At 43.5% G+C, this 21,466-nt stretch overlaps 1 protein-coding gene across 1 annotated transcript in view; it reads left to right on the top strand.

The window, feature by feature from the left end:
* Window positions 1-685: 685 nt before the first annotated feature.
* armc3 (armadillo repeat containing 3) overlaps window positions 686-21,466 on the top strand; it is a gene marked incomplete at both ends in the record, with an annotated part of 51,894 nt that continues 31,113 nt past the window's right edge. Inside the window, 11 exons of the mRNA XM_084325807.1 lie at window positions 686-751; window positions 1,146-1,263; window positions 6,603-6,728; window positions 6,873-6,941; window positions 7,511-7,686; window positions 8,583-8,777; window positions 9,463-9,646; window positions 11,648-11,800; window positions 12,081-12,189; window positions 17,133-17,382; window positions 20,644-20,780. Of these exons, the coding sequence (XP_084181933.1) occupies window positions 686-751; window positions 1,146-1,263; window positions 6,603-6,728; window positions 6,873-6,941; window positions 7,511-7,686; window positions 8,583-8,777; window positions 9,463-9,646; window positions 11,648-11,800; window positions 12,081-12,189; window positions 17,133-17,382; window positions 20,644-20,780 (1,583 nt within the window). The remainder of the gene's footprint in view (window positions 752-1,145; window positions 1,264-6,602; window positions 6,729-6,872; window positions 6,942-7,510; window positions 7,687-8,582; window positions 8,778-9,462; window positions 9,647-11,647; window positions 11,801-12,080; window positions 12,190-17,132; window positions 17,383-20,643; window positions 20,781-21,466) is intronic.

Raw genomic sequence — 21,466 nt, forward strand, 5'->3', positions numbered from 1 at the left:
TATCCAGAGTAACTTGGTGATCCTTTTCTGTGTTTTATTAAATAATGATTTTCAGATTTTGAGAAATGGTATTTTCATGGAGAACAGTGCAGCTGCAACAGATAGCACTTTAGTGATACTTTTCTGTAATAAAAAAAAGAAAAAAAGTTTTTTTCTTTTTTTTTTTTTAAATAAATCTCAAGCCCCCCCCTGTCATGCCTCTGCGCCGCCCCTGGGGGGCGCGCCCCCCACTTTGAGAAACACTGGGCTACCGTGTCAGAGAATTAGGAGAATTAGGCTACGCTACGGTATGCTCCAAATGGCATTGAGTTTCTCTCGTTCAATGTCACGGATAGGCTAGGAGACACAAATTCAGCCTGAGACGTTCAGAGTCACTCCGGCCCGTGCGCACACACGCACACACACTATTGTCACCTATGTGTCATTGCGCTCTGGGTAGTGTATCTGTAGTAGAGCGCTGTGTAGGCTACATCATCTGGACGGACTGTTTCTGTGCGAGCAAGCATGCGTACTATGGAGTTTAACCTGCCGGCGCATTCCCCCCATGAATTTTATATTTTTTGGACCAGCCCACTTTACTTCCGGCCCATCGGGATTCGTCCCGATGGCCAGTCCGGGCCTGGCGTCCGCTGCTCTCTTTCAAAGCGTTTTTCAAAGCTAAGTTAACGTTATTTCTAATTTCAGGATGAAAGAGAAGAAAGGCAAAAAGGAAAAGGAAAAGGAATCTCCTAACACGGATGCAGTAGTAAGGGTAAGCAGGTTACATGTCCCTCGAAGAAACACTAAAAGCTAAACACATGTTGCAATAAGCTGGGAAATGTCGCTACATCATAGAGAGGATAGACAGAAAAACATACACATAAGTTAAACATACACACACACACACACACACACACACACACACACACACACACACACACACACACACACACACACACACACACACACACACACACACACACACACACACACACACACACACACACACACACACACACACACACACACACACACACACACACACACACACACACACACACACACACACACACACACACACACACACACACACACACACACACACACACACACACGGGTGAGTGGGGAGCGAGAGCTATCTCATTAAACCTCTCGTCTTCCAACAGTTTGAACCGCTGCCCTTCGAGAGCAAAAAGCCAGCCACTGTAGTGTTGATGCTGAGCTCCCCCGAGGAAGAGGTCTTAGCCAAAGCCTGTGGGGCCATCTATAAGTTTGCAGAGAAAGGTACCTCTACTATACCTCCCTCATGTTAACCTTTCATTGTCTCAGAATCTGTATCCCCTACTTATATGCTTCCTAGCTGCTTGTGTATAATTACGTTGTTCCATGTCTTGGATTTCACAGTTTTTTTGTTTTGTTTTTTATTTTGTTTTTAAAGAGATGGAACCCCTCTCAGGAAAGTAATATAATTCAGTATTTAATACATTTTCGTGACTTATATGAAAACAACATATAGGCTACTTTAATGCAGAACAACACAAAGAAAAGTGTGGTCCCATACTTAGAAAAGGTGATCTGCTCAATGCCATATTTAAATATATATATACATTTTCTTTAGCAGGGTAGTCACATTGATATTCCCACCTCTTTTGCAAGTGGGCCCTGGCCAAGAAGGCAGCATACAGATAATGATCAAATATAAAACAACATTAAAACAAACACAAATGAAAAACAAGATGACAAAGCACACAAATACAAAAAAAGTTGAGAAAATGTCACATTTCAACGAAAAAGACTAAATTAAAAACACAAGCACTCCATGGCAAGCAGGTGTCCCATTAATTCTTTAAAATGATAAATTCCATTGAGGGACTCTAGCTTCGAACCCTTTTGTAATTCCAGAAGTTCCAAGATAACATACAGTAGCAGCACAGCTGAACACGTGTTTCCCCAAATTCAGTTCTGTACAGGAGGAACATGATACTGTATGAGATATCATTTTGTGATCTCAGATTGTAACATCCACCTCTTGGTTGAAGGAGTAAGTAAAGTGCTTATAAGCTGGAAGCTGCCCCAGAATGGCTTTTGTATACAAACAAACACTAATATGGTCCAGAGGTCTGCACTGGTTTCCCTGCAGCTTGTTTGCACCTATCTAATCTTAAAGTGGTTCCACGGCACAGCTTGTTCTCGTTGTCCAGGCTCTCAGTTACAGACCCTGGAATGTGCACATAAAAACCAGATTTACAAACATAAACCTAAAGACAGAAAACACTCTCATCACAGACAAACTGGATGTGGCCAAATACCTAAACATATTCTTTACAAACATAGCCACAACACTGGTTAATAAACTACCCTCCCACTCAGGGCATTTTGGGGTAGAACACATAGTAGCATACTACAAAAACCTAGGGGTCCGCAAAGACGACTTCAAACTTGAAATGGTAACAACAGATGAGGTACTCAAAAAACTGAGCGCCCTCCAACCTAACAAGGCCACTGGCCATGACAATATCCCCTCCAAATTCCTCAGAGACTCAGCAGCCGCCATCACCCCAGTCATCACACACATAATAAACCTCTCCATAAAACAGGGACACGTCCCCAAAGACTTCAAAATTGCGAGAGTGACCCCCCTGCACAAAAAAAGGCAGCAAATTAGACCCAGGCAACTACCGCCCTGTTTCTATTCTTACCTCCATCTCGAAAGTCATGGAAAACATTTTCTATGAACAGGTCGAAAAGTACCTTGCGGAAAAAAAATCGAATCTACGAATTCCAATCTGGCTTCAGAACATCCCACTCCACTGACACATGCCTTCTCTATTTGAACGACCACATCAAACAAGAGGTGGATGAGGGCAAATACTGCGGCATGGTCATGCTGGACCTACAAAAGGCCTTCGACACTGTCAATCACTCCATTCTGATTGACAAGCTAAAAGCAATTGGTTTTGATAGTCTATCAGTGAGCTGGATGCAATCCTACCTGGAGGGGAGAGAACAGATGGTGGAGGTATACAGTACTCTATCCCCCCCCCCTCCCAGTGAGCTGTGGTGTTCCACAAGGAAGCTAGGACCGCTACTGTTCCTAATTTATGCAACGTCAACTTGTTCTTGTTCGCGGATGACTCAGCGCTGCTGATATCTGACAAGAACAAGTTACAGGTTGAAAAAACCCTCAGCTCAGAACTCGGCAGAATCTGCACCTGGCTCGCTGATAACAAACTATCATTACACCTGGGTAAACAGAGTCCATTCTCTTCGGATCAAATAACAAACTCAGCAAGACCGATGGCTTCTCAGTTACAGTGGGTGACAATATTATCTCAAGGAAAGATGAAATTACATACCTGGGTTCCATCCTAGAGGCAAATCTTTCCTGTGACAAAATGGCATCCAATGTAATCAAAAATGTCAACCAACGAACTAGATTCTTGTACCGGATCTCCTCTCTGGTAAACAAGAATACCCTGAAGACTGGCAGGAGCACTCATCCAAGGGTACTACGACTATGCTTGCACCTCATGATATCAAAGCACCTCAAAGGCGCTAAAAACAAGATTACAAACATCACAAAACTGGTCAGACTACTACTTGACCTTACTCTTAAAACCCACCTCACCCCTGCCCACTTTGACTACCTAGGATTGCTTAGAGTAGATGACAGAGTACAGCAACTTGCAATGGGCCTGGTCTACAAGATACACAGGTACCCATGTACATGTCGAAATACTTCCCAAAGGTCAGTGAATACCATGCCCACAACACCAGAGGGAGTTCCACAAATCATGTGCAACCCAGATTCGGCACAAACAAGGGACTAAACACGTTTCGCAATTATGCCACAACAATGTGGAACGCCCTACCCACAGCCGTAAAAAAATGTGAATCCCTACCCACATCCAAAACCGCTCTTAACCATTTGGTTGCCAAAAACGTAGATCTACGTTTCTGTGGCCCAGCGGTTGAGTGTCGGAAACGTAGATCTAGCAAGCTTTCATTTACAATGATGTCGAGAAATACAACACATGATAAATACAAAAAAAGAAAACAATATAGAGACGGAAAGTCAATCAATTAAACATTTAAAATAATTTAAAACAACTGCAGTCTGTGGTGAAGTTGTTTGCTATTAAACTTTATGCATTGCAAAACATTGCTGCGTGAAGCCACTTCTAACTACACACCCTCAGGACCCCTACGCACTACATCTTCTAACTACACACCCTCAGGACCCCTACGCACTACATCTTCTAACTACACACCCTCAGGACCCTACGCTCTACATCTTTTAACTACACATCCTCAAGACCCCTATGCGCTGCATCTTCTGGCCGCCTCAGACCCACTCCTATCCGAGCTCCTTGGGGGTCATCAAAGCGAAGCAGGCTATTCTCGGTCCTCGCTCCACAATGGTGGAACTAACTTCCCACCAGTCAGGACACCTGAAACCCGATTTTCCACTGTAGACTAAAAACACACCTCTTCAAACAAATTATCTGAAATAAAAGAAAAACCTTCTTACTGTCTTTTTAGTATTATGTACCTATACTACTATGCTATACTTATACTACTACCTATCATGCTAATGTTATACTACTATGCACTCAGAGTGTAACACTCAAGTTCAACACTGTTTGATGAACAATGCCACTGACCCTTTGCTGCCAGAGTCGAATGTACCCTTCCTGCTGACTTGTTGTTTACAATTTGTAAGTCGCTTTGGATAAAAGCGTCAGCTAAATGACTATATGTAAATGTAAAATCTGCGGAGGCCTAAAGGTTAAGAGAAGAGAGGGCTAGTGTCCTGAAGGTGACTAGTGAATGAGAGACAGTGGCTCAGCAGGTCGAGCGGTCGTCTGGAAATCAGAAAGGTTATTGGTTCGATTCCGGCTCCTCCTGGCAGCGTGTCGAAGTGTCCTTGAGCAAGACACTTAATCCCTAACTGCTTCCGATGAGCAGGTTGGCACCTTGCACGGTCGCCTCCCCCGTCTGTGAGTGAATGTGAGGCATAAGTTGTAAAGCGCTTTGGTTAAAAATATATATAAATGCAGTCCATTTTTATATACCAAAAGCCCATTTACAACAGTAAATGGTAAATGGACTGCATTTATATAGCGTTTCTATCCAAAGTGCTTTACAACTTATGCCTCACATTCACACACCGACGATGGAGGCGACCGTGCAAGGTGCCAACCTGCTCATCGGAAGCAGTTAGGGGTTTAAGTGTCTTGCTCAAGGACACTTCGACACGCTGCCAGGAGGAGGCTGAATGGAACCGGGAACCTTCTGATTACCAGACGACCTGCTCTACCTCCTGAGTCATGTCGCCCCCAGTAGAAGATTGGTTGTACTGAGCAGCTTCCAGGTATGAATGTGTGGAACTGCAGTGTAAAGCAGGGCATCGCTGCTGGAAGATCTCAGCAAATCATTCCTGGACGAATAAAGGTACAAAATAAATAAATAAATACACAAATACAAATAGAAAAACCAAGTGGCTGCACATGGTATTGTGCTAACGAGAGGGAACCTTGGTTTTGCCTTGGTTATCTGTGCAGGAACATACAACAATCCACATTCTAACAGTTGAACACACAGGGTACACGACAGAGGTAATCTCACCGACGGATACTAGACCATGCAATGAACATAAATTATACAATATATAAGCTATGTACTATGTAAAAATGATCTTAAATGCATATAAACGTCTCAAAGCGCAGTCATTGTGGCTCCGTGGAGCATTGTTCATAACGTTCAGCCTCTGGAGCCTTTGTTGAGGAGCTTCATCCTCTGTCAAATTGCCCCGTTCTGCTTTGTCCCGTTCAGTCGCATCACAATTGCCCTGATTAGACTAACTGATTATGTCTGACTGAGTGCTCTCACTAATAGCCTAGCTAGGCCCACAACAAGAACAACACACACACGCACGCACTCACTCACTCACTCACTCACTCACTCACTCACTCACTCACTCACTCACTCACTCACTCACTCACTCACTCACTCACTCACTCACTCACTCACTCACTCACTCACTCACTCACTCACTCACTCACTCACTCACTCACTCACTCACTCACTCACTCACTCACTCACTCACTCACTCACTCACTCACTCACTCACTCACTCACTCACTCACTCACTCACTCACTCACTCACTCACTCACTCACTCACTCACTCACTCACTCACTCACTCACTCACTCACTCACTCACTCACTCACTCACTCACTCACTCACTCACTCACTCACTCACTCACTCACTCACTCACTCACTCACTCACTCACTCACTCACTCACTCACTCACTCACTCACTCACTCACTCACTCACTCACTCACTCACTCACTCACTCACTCACACACACACACACACACACACACACACACACACACACACACACACACACACACACACACACACACACACACACACACACACACACACACACACACACACACACACACACACACACACACACACACACACACACACACACACACACACACACACACACACACACACACACACACACACCACACACACACACACTCTCCATTGATCTGCCCCTCATCCTAATCAGATTATCTACTCTCTGTCTCCCTCTGGTGTCAGGAGATGAGAACAGGTTAGAACTGCTAGGGCTGGGGGCGGTGGGGCCTCTATCTCCGCTCATCGCCCACGAAGACAAGCTGGTCCGACGTAACGCCTTCATGGCCCTGGGCATCATGGCCAACAACGGTGCGTGAAACAACCGCTGTTGCCATGGCAATGCCCCCTATTTTACCGAGTGGTTGGCTAGCTAACTAACTAACTTGCTCTCTGACTTACCGACTGGATAGAGGCTGTGCTTCTATTTACCCCTTCCTCTGTTCTTATCTAAAGTTGACGTGAAGCGTGCTTTGAAGAAGTTAGATGTTATTCCCTCGATCATCGCCGGACTGTCACCTGAAGGTAAGTCACAGCTCTGCGTGTTTTTTTGAATGATTGATTGAAGTTTATTTCAAATATGCAACAACAACAAACAAAAACAGATATAGCCTTAAGCCATTCAAATATAAATGTATAAAAGAAACACAAAAGTCTAACTACATTTTGTCATTACATATTTGAAAAGGAGTGGGAAGGAAGAAGTATACACTTATTTAATCCCACCCCTTTTCCTCAAATCATAATTTACTAATTTAGAAACGACCTCCTCCCTTCATGGTCAGACTTATAATGAAAAACTCCTTATTTGCCACTTTGATCAACAACACTGTAAATTACCCTGTATAGTTAATCTAGCCATTTTATATACAACTACATATGCACAATTGCACATATATATACATGTATACATACATACATACATAATACATACATACACTCTTTAGGTCAGTCGACTGCTCACACATATGAACAAAAATGAATGTGTTCCTGTTATGCATGCTGGCTTATACTGCATGTAAAACCTGATGCTAATGATGTGTGTGTGTGTGTGTGTGTGTTATTCTTGTCCTCTCTGTACGTTGTTCGGTTAGAGGACAAGTTGGTGCATGAGTTCGCCACTCTGTGTCTGGCCTGTCTGTCAGTAGACTGGAGCTTCAAGGTGAAGATCTTTGACAGCAAGGGAATGGCGCCTCTCATCCAGCTGCTGTCCAGCCCAGACCCAGACGTCCAGAAGAACACCCTGGAGACCATCTTCAACCTGGTTCAGGTGGACTGGCTAGCAATGCACGCGCATGTGTGTGTGTGTGTGTGTGTGTGTGCGTGCATGTGTATAGCGCTTTTATCCAAATCGCTTTACAATTTTGTTCCTCACATTTGACCCATTCACTCACACATTCACACACCGATAGCAGAGGCGACCATGCAAGGTGCCAACCTGCTCATCGGGAGCAGTTAGGGGGTTAAGTGTCTTGCTCAAGAACACTTCGACACGCTGCCCGGGAGGAGACGGAATACAACCGGGAACCTCCGGATTACCAGACAACTGCTATACCTCCCGAGCCACTGTGTGTGTGTGTGTGCGTGCACGTGTTTGCTGCCTCTCAAATGTGAAATTGCAATCTATTCATTACATTTATGTAATTTGCAGTGTGCCCGTTTCGATGGGTGAAACATTTATTTCGATTTTTTCATTTGGTAATCGACCGATCCCAAGCTCCAATCTCTCTTAACTTGACCGAGGAAGGCAACGATTGTGATTGGAGGGTCAAGAGATGAGGGATTGCTTGGGATTGGTCAATTGGAATTTTTAATACATTTATTTTTCTTAATGCACAATGACAACAGGGAGCTTTTGTGTACTTTCTGCAGTAGGTAGATAAGAAAAACATCTTGTCATCATGTGAAAAAAACCTAAATTACACTACGACTAAAAACATTGACGACTAAAAACACTTAAAAATGGTGCAGATTTAATTTTCACAAATGTAATTAATTTAGGTTATTCCACATCTGTCCGTGGGTCGAGTCTACATATTCCTCTTTTCAAATAATCAAAACCAAAATCATTTCCTACGGGCACCAAAAGAGAAACGCCCCTTCAGAATACACCTGTTTATGTATTATATGTTGCGCGTGCGTGTGCCCTGTGTGCCCCGTGTGCAGGACCTGCCCTGTCGCCAGGCGGTGCACAAGCTGGACGGGGTCCCTCTGCTGCTGCACCTGTTGTCGTCGGACTTCCCCGTCATCCAGCTGCTGGCCGTGAAGACGCTGGCGAACGTCACCACCGACGCAGACACGCGGATCACCTTCATCGAGAAGATGGGCTTCGAGAAGCTCATGGACTTCCTCAGCAACAAGGTGTGTGTGTGTGTGTGTGTGTGTGTGTGTGTGTGTGTGTGTGTGTGTGTGTGTGTGTGTGTGTGTGTGTGTGTGTGTGTGTGTGTGTGTGTGTGTGTGTGTGTGTGTGTGTGTGTGTGTGTGTGTGTGTGTGTGTGTGTGTGTGTGTGTGTGTGTGTGTGTGTGTGTGTGTGTGTGTGTGTGTGTGTGTGTGTGTGTGTGTGTGTATTAGTATTTATTCGATTATATTAAAATGTATTGTCATTATGCAGCACAAGTACAGCACAACAAAAGTAGGTTTGGTATCCAACCAGAGTGCAAATGTAGCAGTGTGAAATGTACAGGTACAACTGAGTACTACGGAGTGTAGTGCTAATCGGATGTATGTACAGAGTTGTAGTATAATAAATAATGACAGTATGACTTTTACGGGCCAGCAGTGTAACTAGTAAGAGTAGGATATGTACAGATATAGATATAGTAAAGGACTATGTGCAGGTAAGTACAGACAGGTGAGGATAGGTATACTGTATAATATATGCGGTGAGAGTAAATATATCTATATAATATAGTATATGGTACAGTATGAGTGTCCCTTTGTCACTGTAAGGGCTTGTTGATATTTGTAAATGTTTGCAAACCATATTCTCTCTCTCTCTCTCTCCCCCTCTCCCTCTCCCTCCCTCTCTCTCTCTCTCTCTGACAGGACTTCAGTGACCTCCACGCTGATGCCATACAGGTAGTGGCTAACAGTGTGCATGAGGAGCAGAGTCTCCACATGATCGACCAGGTGGGAGGCCTGACCAGGCTGATGCAGTTCCTCCTCTCTCCCTCCTCACCCGAGGTCCAGTCCTCTGCCGTCAGAGCCATCACCAGGGCAGCACGGGGCTGTAAGTTGAGACTCATGTCCTGCTGGAGTTCACTAGGATGACTATTAACCTAAAACTAAGACTCAAAATCTGCTCATAAAATTCTTTAAATAAATTAACTTAAATAAAATCAAATAATATAGAAGAGAGACAGAAATAGTTAAAACACACATCAAACAAACAACCAAATGAAATGACATACACATGATACCTACATGAAGCAAAACAGTTAAGTTACAGTGAAAAGGCTGGGTGACAGTTGCAGGTGTGTAATATATAGAGAGGAGAAGGGGAATCAACATGTGCAACAATCATCCATCCAGCCTGACGTTATCATTGGGAATGGGTCTGAGCTCGCAAAGGGCAAATACCGCCGCCTATCGTCTCCCGGATGGTATTGCACATCATTGGTTTGGATTGGCTGGGACTGTGCATCAAAAAAATAACTCCGGTCCAGGTTTTACTTCTCGGGCATGCAGCTGGATACTATTGCATTGACTGGGGGGACTGGAAGCATCGTGGTGTTATTTTATGTGTTTTGGACTATAACGTTGGATCAATGGACGTGATTGATATTTGGAATGGCGATCAGGAATTGGATTAATCTTTTTGCATGACATCAGATGTGAGGTAAGGACTTTATGTTACGAATCTTGGGGTAATCAGATGTTCCTTTCTCCGCCATCGGAGCGTGCGTGTGTGTGTGTGTGTGTGTGTGTGAGGTTCGCACCGACCAAAGTATGGAGAAGCGATTTTTCAGACCCTGCTTCTCTTCGTGCATGAGGACACATATACTATCGATAATCTAGCGTTTATTTGAAAACAATTCATAAATCAGCCGGAAAATGACGTGTTTTGTGTATTTCACTAAAGGGCTATTATCGTGTCTTTATCTGGAATTACTAGAAATCTCCAAAACTATACTCGTATTCAAAACGGTATAAAATGGAAATGTACAGATGAAAAAACAATCCATTTCATACATGTTGACTGCAAGCAAGTAATTGATAAGCGACGGGTGTATTAGACCCATAGCCATAATTTAAGATATAGTTTAAGCGTTCGCAAATATACCCGTCCTCCCATTGATTAAAGCGGTGGCAATCTAGACCTAATTTCCCGGAAAGGGCGTGGCACTCAATGTGTTAAGAAGGTTATTATTATCTATGTTTTTCATTTAAGATAGTGATTGAAGAAGTGTCTTTAGTCGACGGCGAAAGATTGGTCAGGTTTCGGCTGACATGTTTGTAGATGTTTCGGCTGACATCAACAGAAATAGATCAATCTCATAATTACTGTATTTCATATATTAATAATAATAATAATACACTTTTTCTATAGCACCTTTCATATAGGAACTGCAGCTCAAAGTGCTTCACAACAGAAAAGAGACATACAATAAAATGAGGCATAAAATGAGCACATAAAGTGCAGACATATAAATAACAGTTTTTCACATTAGGATCTAACATCCCAACAGGTCACCTTGTAATGGTTTGATTCAGTTTTAAATAGACAATAATAAAAAGAGTAAGATAAAATAGACAGAGTAAAATAGTGCAATAGTGCAGTGCAATAAAAGAGTAGAATAGAATAGACATAAAATGAACACATAAAGTGCAGACATAAAATCTATTTTTTTACAGTGCAATAAAATTGTTCTGCATTACTGTTCAACAGTTCAAAGTCGTCCTTACCTTCTCTGTTTGGTATCCACAGTTTAAAACTTGACAGTCTTCCCTCCTGTTTGATACCCACTTCGACCCTTCGAACCTCCCACCCAGGGCATACCTCCCACCCAGGGCGCAGTTCCCTCTCTTAGGGTGCAGTTCTAGGCCTGGGTCCTATACAGTTTTAAAGCCATATTATGTACATATTGTACATATTGTACATAATGCAAACAACTAGTCTAGATTGCCTCCTTCTCCAAGCTTTAGAAAACCTATCAGTTCTAAACACTTGGAAAAAGCCACTCTCCACACGTGTTGACGGGTCCTGTGTTGTGTGTGGTTGTGTTTGCAGCAGAGAACCGGAAGCTGCTCCATAAGCAGGCGGTGGAGAAGACCCTGGTGGAGCTGCTGTCTGTGGACAGTGACAGCGTGAGGACGGACGTCTGCCAGGCGGTGGCCACCATGAGTCTCTTCCCTGCCAGCAAGGACTGCTTCAGAGACCTGAGTCAGACTCACACGCACACACACACGGACATAGAGCTACAGTACACACACACAAATATATACACATACACACGCATATATGTATAAACACATACTGACACACACACAGATGTACAGACATGCATAAACACCGACATCCAGTCACACAGATACATACCAACGTACGCATGTATACACACGTAGACAAACAGACACACACACACACACACATACATACAGACAAACACAAACACACAAAGTAAAAATACACGCACCTTCTCACAAAACACTGTGTGTTTCAGACTGTATCGGCGCGGTGGTGCAGCTGTTGAGCAGCGAGAGTTCAGAGCTGAGAGAGGCAGCAGCCCAGGCCCTGTCCCATCTCACACTCGACAACCAGCTCAACGCCTAGTGAGTCAACCTCAAGTTCAACTTCAGGGTTTTGTTTTATTTGTCACATATAAGGTACATTACAGTGAAATGCTTGGTTCTGTATTAGCCCCCTGTGTCAGGATTGGGGGCGGGGGATGTAGGACACACGCAGACACACACAAAAAGGGGAATCTTAAAGTTACCCCGGCACGTGCACACATAGAGCCCAAGGGGTGCTTGAGCACCTGCCTTTTTGAGCCTCATAAAAAAAAGTGCCCTTTTTGAATTTTTTTTTCTTTTTGAATTTTTTTTACCGTTACGCATATAGACTGCCCTTCCAACTGAATAATGTCAGGATAGAATCAAAATATTAGGTAAAGAGAGAGATGCCCCATACTCCATTGCAGTTTGCACGGCCTCCTCAGCGTGCCTCTCCGCGGATAGGGATGCACGATATTGATTTTTTGACACCGATACCGATAACTTTATGCTCCTCAAGCCGATATCGATAACCGATATGTATTGTATTATATATTTTTTTTAAATGTATATATATATATATATATTTTTTTTTTTAGTATTTATAAGCTCCGACGTCATCGGTACTGCTATCGGTACTCGAGAAATTATGGAGGTTTTTTTTGAGGAATTTAAACGTTGCAAACTAATCTTGTTGGCTGTTTTCTATATCTCTCCTGCCTCGGTGTCTCTGCCTGCGCGAGGAGGGGGCTGTGCTCACTAGGGATGGGTACCTTTCACATTTGAACCAATACCGGTACCGGTACCTGTGAATCGATACCGGTACCCAACGGTACCTTTTTTCGGTACTTTAGTCTCAAGAAATTTAATTTACCTACCTCAGTCGTAAAAAAAAAAATCCAAACTTCAAATAACTACAATTTCGACAGTTTTCGGCTTGTCATTGCTCCGACTGCTTTGTTGTTGAATCAAGTCAAATCCTAGGTAAGCATATATTGTGCGTGTGAACGTTGACATGAAGAAAAAAAAAGGAAAAAAAAGAAAAAAGGGGAAAAAAAGGAAAAAAAAAAATTATACTTTTTTTTCTCTCACTTGATTCGATACTCGGTAGAACCGACGTGTTTCGGTTCGGTACCTCAGAAGTACCGAATTCGGTACCCATCCCTAGTGCTCACACACACACGGGTGCTGCCGAGTACAGACAGCTCTGTTCTCATCATGGCGGACAGAACGAAACGTTCAAAAGTCTGGGTCTATTTTACTAAAGTCGATGCTGACAACGCTCGTTGCCACAAGTGCAACAAGACATTTGCCAGTAATGTATAAGCGCTGGTACTTGTCAATGTGGCTGGCGGGGAGCTAACGTTATTAGCCTGAGCTCCGAGTAGAATAATGGCCGACAATCCGGAGGTAAATAAACAAACGAGAGCTTCTGATTGGTGGTAAGAAGAAGAGGTGGTAAGAAGAAGAGCAGATCGACTGTCTGCCTCCGAATGTAACGTGACTACGTCACAGCCAAGAAAGGGAGCGTTGGATTTGTGAAAAACTCCCTGTTCCTAAACCACACGCTGTCAGTCGTACCACAGTACTGGCAAAACGGGAGGAGGCTATAATAAAAACAAGCGCCCTTCATCCAAATCCACCCACACCGGATTTATTTTAACCAAAACATTTATTATATATTATCGGAGCTATCAATAACGTTATCGGGTTTATCGGGATGACGTCATAATTGCTGATATCGGCCCGATAATTATCGTGCATCCCTATCCTGTATATTTTATGCATAGCGTGGGTGGTGGTGATTATGATAATAGAAACCGCTGTGGTGCATACAGTTGAATGCTGGTATTACACTCATTGAGGGACACGAAGAAGTCAAGTCCGATGGGATTTGGGAATTTCAAATACAAATCGGGATTGGAATAAAAAATGCATTTATATTAAACAATACAGAATATACAGCACTTCATGGGGTCTGTAGGGTAAGCACTTATTCCCTCCCCCCTGAACATTTATGGAGATGTATGGGCCTTTTAAGTCAATTTCTTTCAAGGATAAGTGAGCTCCTGCACTGATTATTATAGTTCAATATTTGATCACCAAAACCCCCCAAAAAGCATAAAAGGCCCCCCCCCCCCCCCCCCCCCCCCCCCGCCCCGAAAAGGGCCTTTAAAAATCGGGCTAGGTTAAAACAGCCTTTGAGCACCTGCCCCTCTAAAGTCCTGTGCACGTCCCTGCCCCAGAGGGGTAACCACTGGAATCGCTGAGCGATGAGAGAGTGGGGGAAATAAAATAAATAAAAATAAAACACCAGTATATAATAACTGGGGAAAAAACAACAAAGTAACCACCACTGCCTAGCAGTTGAAAAAAAAACAAAAAACCAACAGCACTAGAGACAGATAAAACCCTAGAAGCATGAGCTTGAGACACTCCTCTACTAGTGAGGGAAAACATGAAATGGACAAGCATCCGAACACAGTCAACCAAACCTACTTTAAAGCACTGCACACCTGACACCAATCAGGTGGCAATCAAGCCCACACACCTGCCCTGCCGCATGGCAATTAACTGGTGTCTGGTGATTGACAGCTCAACAGAGAACCAAAAATACATCCAAAGCACCTTAGAATAAACTAAAATAGGGAACTAGATAACAGGTATTAGGGGTATATCCTGTATAAGACATTTAACTAAATGGTGATTTCATTGGATATGCACTGTTAATTAATGCTTGTATATCATGTTTGTTTATATGTTTGTTTAAAAAAATAATAAAAAAATAAAATACAGAATAAACTAAAATAAAACCCACATAAACCGTGATCCATCACACCCTGAGATTGTGCTTTATACAGTAAAAAAAGAGTAAAAAGAATAAAGACCAAACACTATACAAAATATACAATATACGAAACTAAAGTACAAAATGCTCAAATGCAATTTCTTTTAAAAATGTAGTGCAAATCTTTTAGTAATAAATAGATAAAATAGATAAAGTATGGTGTAGTGTTCTGTTTAAAGTGTCTAAGTGAATGTTTTTTTTTATCTACTTTTTCTCCCCATTTTCTATCTTTTTCTCCCATCCCAATTTCGCATTATCCAATTCTACCCTCCCCTGTCTCGAACGTTGTTAGACCATGCCTCCCACTGGTCGGCTGCAATGTGGACGAAGCCTTGCATCACGTGTCCCCTCCGGTACACGTCGCATCTTTTCACCTGCACACCGCGATCTCTCAGTGGCGAGGAGTAACGCGTGGGAGGCTCACGCTGCCCCCGTTGCTTCCTGATTCTGCTGTACAGGCGCACCAACCGACCTGTAGGAGTCGCTGTCCACAACGTCCGATCCCCACCCACCGGCTTTCCCACCCCCTAATACTGCCAATTGTATTAGTATGGACGACTAGCCAAGCCGGAAGCAACGCCGAGAGCTGGGCTCGAACCCAGCATATCCTGCGTTAGTGGCGAGTGCCTTGCCCACTGGGCCACTTAGCCGCCCTAAGTGTCTAAGTGAATGTTAAGGTGAATGTTTAAAGTGAGTGTGTGCATGTGGATGTGTGGGCAATGAATGTAGAATGGGTGAGTTAGTATAGCATAGAGTCATTGAGCATCCTGATGGCCTGGGGATAGAATCTCCTTTTGAGTCTCTCCGTACTGGCCATGAGACTCCGGTAGCGCTTGCCTGACCACAGCAGTGCAAAGACTTACTAGGCTTCCCGTAAAATCTTGTGTCACCTTCAAGATCCTCCTGCTCACATATAAATCCCTACATACCACCGCCCCTCAATACCTATCCGACCTGCTCCACATCTACACCCCCTCCTGGAATCTCCGCTCCTCTGACACAGGCTTACTCACCATACCACAAGCCAGGTTGCGGACCATCGGGGACAGGGCTTTTAGTGTCGCTGTCCCCACCCTTTGGAACTCCCTCCCCATGGTCGACTGGTAGTCGACTACCCCCCCCCCCGAATGCAAAAAAGAAATAATAATAAATGAAGATTAGAATTTATTTATAATCTTCCTTTTTATCATTCCATTTGGGCTGTACTTAATGTCTGAAGGAGTCGACTGAAGGCTTCTTGTCCTCTGCGAAACCATGCAATTGGTCCACTGATGGATACATCTTTATATTTGTCTACTCTAGTGTGTTCATTAGACGAGTGAAATTTATTTTATTATTATAAAATATTATATATATTTTTTGCATTCGACTAAGAGGTTGGCAGTCGACTACGGCTCCTTTCGATCGATTAGTCGACTATTCGACTAGTCGAGGTCAGCCCTAGTCTTGAGTGTGTATGTGTCTATGTCAGGGTGTGTGTGCGTCTGAGTGTGTATGTGTCTATGTCAGGGTGTGTGTTTATGAGTGACTGAATGTGTGTAGGAGGGTTTATAATGTCCATATATTTGTGTGTGTGTGTTTAACCATCTGCAATCAAGAGCCTGTTCAATCAATCTCTGTATACAGTATGAATAGTGTGTTTTAGTGTGGTGTGTGAGACATAGAGGATTGTATAAATCTCTACCACATCCTGTGTGTGTGTGTGTGTGTGTGTGTGTGTGTGTGTGTGTGTGTGTGTGTGTGTGTGTGTGTGTGTGTGTGTGTGTGTGTGTGTGTGTGTGTGTGTGTGTGTGTGTGTGTGTGTGTGTGTGTGTGTGTGTGTGTGTGTGTGTGTGTGTGTGTGTGTGTGTGTGTGTGTGTGTGTGTGTGTGTGTGTGTGTGTGTGTGTGCATGTGTGTGTGTGTGTGTGTGCATGTGTGTGTGTGTCTCAATGCAGTGCAGAGGTTGAAGAGTCTCTACATACAGTAATCTCTCTGTGTATATGTGTAATGCTAGTTTGTGTGTACGTGCGTTAGTCAGCATGGGTCATGAGGCGTACGATGACAAGTCTTTACATAATCTGTATGTGTGTGGTGTATGTGTGTGTGTATGGTGTGTGTCTGTGTGTGCCGGGGTGTGTGTGTGTGTGTCTGTCTGTGTGTGTGGTGTTTGTTAGTGCGGTGTATGAGGCAGAGGGGAGCGACCCTCTGGTAAAGCAGCTCCAGGACGCCTGTACAGAGACGGTGGCCCACGCCGCGGCCACCCTCGCCAACATGGCCAACCACGAGCCCCTCCGCTGCAGCGTCCTGTCACACGGCACCATGCAGGCCCTGGTGGAGCCGCTGAAGTCCAGGAACTCACACACCCTGCTCGAGGCCACACGCTGCCTGGCTGCACTGGCCTGCAGCTCGGAGGCAAGGACACAGGTCAGTTTGACTCTGTGCTAGCTGGTATACCCAGCCTGTACTGTACCATCAGGGTCGGAGCTTCCTATAGGCGACATAGGCGGTTGCCTAGAGCGCCACCCAGAGGGGGCACAAAACACTGCCCCCAGCAAACAAAAATAATAAATTAATAAGAATAAATATTATATATATATATATATATATTAATATATATGTATTTGGGCTGGGCAGAGTTTTTTGTGCCCCCTTCTATATCTGCAACCAATATATATATATTTTTGTATTATCTTTTTCCTCCTTTTTTCCGTTTTTCTCCCATCCCAATGTTAGTCGTTATGCCAATTCCCAATCCCCTTCCTGGTCATTGCGCACTCTATCCCCTACCGTCGGTCCGGGAGGGCGGAGACTATCACATGCTTCCTCATGTGTAGCCAGCCCACCGCTTCTTTTCACCTGGCAGCGCGGACTCTCACTGGGAGAGTGTAACGTGTGGAAGGATCACACTACCTCTCCTAGATCCTTTCCTTGCTGTGCAGTCGCCCCGACCGAACTGTAGGAGTCGCTGTTTACTAGGGCTGACCTTCGAATTTTTTTGGAATTCGAAGCTTCGGGACCGAGATTCAATTTTAATTCGAAGCTTCGAGATAATTTTAATTTTTTAATTTTTTTTATTAATATATATATATGTTTTTATGTTGTGGGACTTGTACAGCACTTCAACTTTGTTAGTGCTGTAAAGTTTAAACCTTTTTAAATCTTAGACAAACAAAACACTTTGCTTTCATGAAATATTGTAAGCCGTCATTTGAGGCTTTATAAAAGCAGCACAATGATCACAAATCTGTCAGTGCCGAGTCCGACCTCATCTTAAATAACAAACAGCATTGCTTGTTGTAGTTAACACTTTCAGTGCCACCAGGGGGCGCACGACTTAGTGCCTGAATGCCACCATCGGCGCTAATGTTAACGTTAATATCGCCTAATCTATGTTTTAAATTATGGCTATGTGTCTAATCTGCCCGTCGCTTATCAAAGAATCATTTTCCAGTCAGTGCTGTCAAGGCAGATTGGTTTTTTATCGCTTCATTTCCGTTTGAGAGCATTTTGAAAAGCACCCGTTTTGAGGTAAAAAAACAGCCCATTCTGTGATAATCGTCTTTTTCTGGAATATTCCAGAACGTTGATATTTGTCTGCCTATTTATGAATCGTTTTCAAATAAACGCTAGATGATCAATAGTATACGTACACGCACGCACATTCAAGGCGCGTGCTGATAATAGCCGGTTTCATTTCCTCATGGATTTTACAGTGAAACCGCTGGAGCACATATCAGAAAAAAGCTTATATCTTCATCAAAACGAGTCTGATTATCCTAACACTGATAACATAGATTCCTTACCTGACATCAGATGGTATCCAACTGGTATATTCCAATTCCTGATCACCATTCGAAAAAAATCGATAAGTGTATAGATCTAACGTGTATACAGTAGAAATCATGCTTGCCGCGGCTCAGAGTCTCCAGAATGAACTCTGGTAACCCCGGCTGCATCAGTGGACTGGAAAATGTGGACTGGAATATATTTCTTTCCCCATCCATTTTCATTGAGTCCATTCCAAAACCCCTGATGTCATCTGGGAGACGATAGGGGGCGCTTTTTTCACATCTGATCGCCGGCGGCCTTTGGGTAGGCTCGCGTGATGCAATATGATTTCAGATCGCTAAAAAAAAAAAAAAAAAAATCAGAGAAATCTTGTGAGTGGCTTTCAACGTAACTATTGTAAATCCGAGAAAAGCCGTGAGTGGCAGTCAAAGTGTTAACAAAGAGAGGCAGAGTTGATTTTGCACAAAAAACAATTCATATTATTTTTATTTTTTTTTTAATAATCAAATTTTATTTTCATATTTGAATCCCATGCCCATCGAACGAAGCTTTGAAGTATTTAAGACAGCCCTACAGTGTTTACAACAACCAGGACCCACCCTCGCCGGGTTTCCCACCCTCTAACACTGCCAATTGTGTTAGTATGGACGGTTGGCCAACCCGGAAGCACCACAGCTGGATTCGATCCCACTGTCTCTGTGGTGGTAGGCAGATGCTTAGTCCGCTGCACTACCCGGCCGCCCTGCAACCAATTTTTTGACATAAAAAAATAAATGTGTCAAAGGGAAAAATTTGCCAAAAAAAGCTTGCCTAGGGGGCACCAAATGTGCTCAACCGCACATTATGTAGGTTAGAAGGGGAAAACATAGGCCAGAGAAAACAAATCGTCCATCATTTGTAAAGGGCTATGTTTATAATCCCAGCATATGGCACATAGATTATCCTCAAACTGAGCTACATACAGTAAATGTCATGTGACAGGATTTACAGGTGACCTGTCATGCTGAAATAAAGAGACATGGCAGGTCACTTCAATGAGGGGGAACCCATAGGGAACCATAATTCTGACAGCCAATTTCCTTCTTTATTTTACACCCATGTGAGGTCCGATATTTTAGTGTTTCATCTCTAGTTTTTTGCTTTAGGAGAGAGTGGGCAAGGGGGGGTAAGTTCCATATAAGAAGTGTGTTCAGAAGGGTAAGTTCAAATAGTTTAACGTTGAACACGAAAACACACACACACACACACACACACACACACACACACACACACACACACACACACACACACACACACACACACACACACACACACACACACACACACACACACACACACACACACACACACACACACAGATTATGTAAAGACTTGTCATGACCTATGCTGACTAACGCACGTACACACAAACTAGCATTACACATATACACAGAGAGATTACTGTATGTAGAGACTCTTCAACCTCTGCACTGCATTGAGACACAGACACACACACACACACACACACACACACACACACACACACACACACACACACACACACACACACACACACACACACACACACACAGGACAGAGCAATCACATATTAAACAATGATGCGTCTGTTTCTAAGCTGACCCCAAGCTTTCAATGCAAAAATAAATAAAAATTATTATTATTATTTTATTTGACAATATTTTTTCAATCACATGGCATTCCCCTTTAATTCATCATTACAACAAATTATCAAAATATTAAAGGAACAGTTCACGTTATAAAACATCTGTCATCATGTATCAGTCGAGACTAAATGGCAGCTTGAGTGTCCATGTGACACACGGGGAGATAGAGTCAAGATGCTAATCTCCTCTCTCCGTCCCCTCTCTGTGCTCATCCCTCTCTCCTTCTGTGTAGCTGAGAGACGCAGAAGGCCTCCCTCCATTAGTCAGTCTGCTACGCTCCGGTCATAAGGAAGTGCGGCGCAATGCATGCTGGGCCGTGACGGTGTGTGCCATGGACAAGCCGACCGCGGTGGAGCTCTGCAGGCTTGGGTGAGACGCAGACGACCGGGCAATAAGGGCAACTTTCCAGACCTGAGCGGCAAGGGCGTGGCATGCGGGGGGCAGGGGTGTGACATGCGGGGTAGATAAGGAAACATTTTTTGTGGATAGTAGTATACATTTCCGTCTTTATATTTGAAAGGGATGGGCACTTGGGGCAAAAGGGCAGGGGCTCAAGCCCCCCTTGGCCCTATCTGCACGCCACTGCTGAGCGGTCACTGTCAAGGTGGATCAGGGATGTGATAAAAAAAAAAACTTGTATGATGAAAACCTTGTATCTTCAAAAAGTGAGAAAATAAACAATTTATTTTTCCGGAATTAAAGTGCTGTAATAAAATAAGGTCTGAAAATAAGTGGTCTACATGTTCAAATAAGTGGTCTACATGTTAAGATAAGTGGTCTACATGTTACGATCAGTGATGGCTGGTCAACAAAGAAATACCACTTGCAGCACCTTTAAGAAATTATCTTATTTACATTTTTTAAAGCCATGCGTTTTTAAAGAATCACCTAGTGGATTTTGAATGGCTTTCATGGGCCATATGATCATGAAACGTACTCCAACGTGACTCACAGTAGAAAGTGACTCACCCCCCCCCCCTCTATGACCTAGTAACTCTGTTTGTAACTGAGGGGTACAATTCCCTGACTGTATTGTTAGATATGATATTTAATAC

The sequence above is a fragment of the Notolepis coatsorum genome (genome assembly GCF_963971535.1).
Source record: "Notolepis coatsorum genome assembly, chromosome: 12".
Lineage (NCBI taxonomy): Eukaryota > Metazoa > Chordata > Actinopteri > Aulopiformes > Paralepididae > Notolepis > Notolepis coatsorum.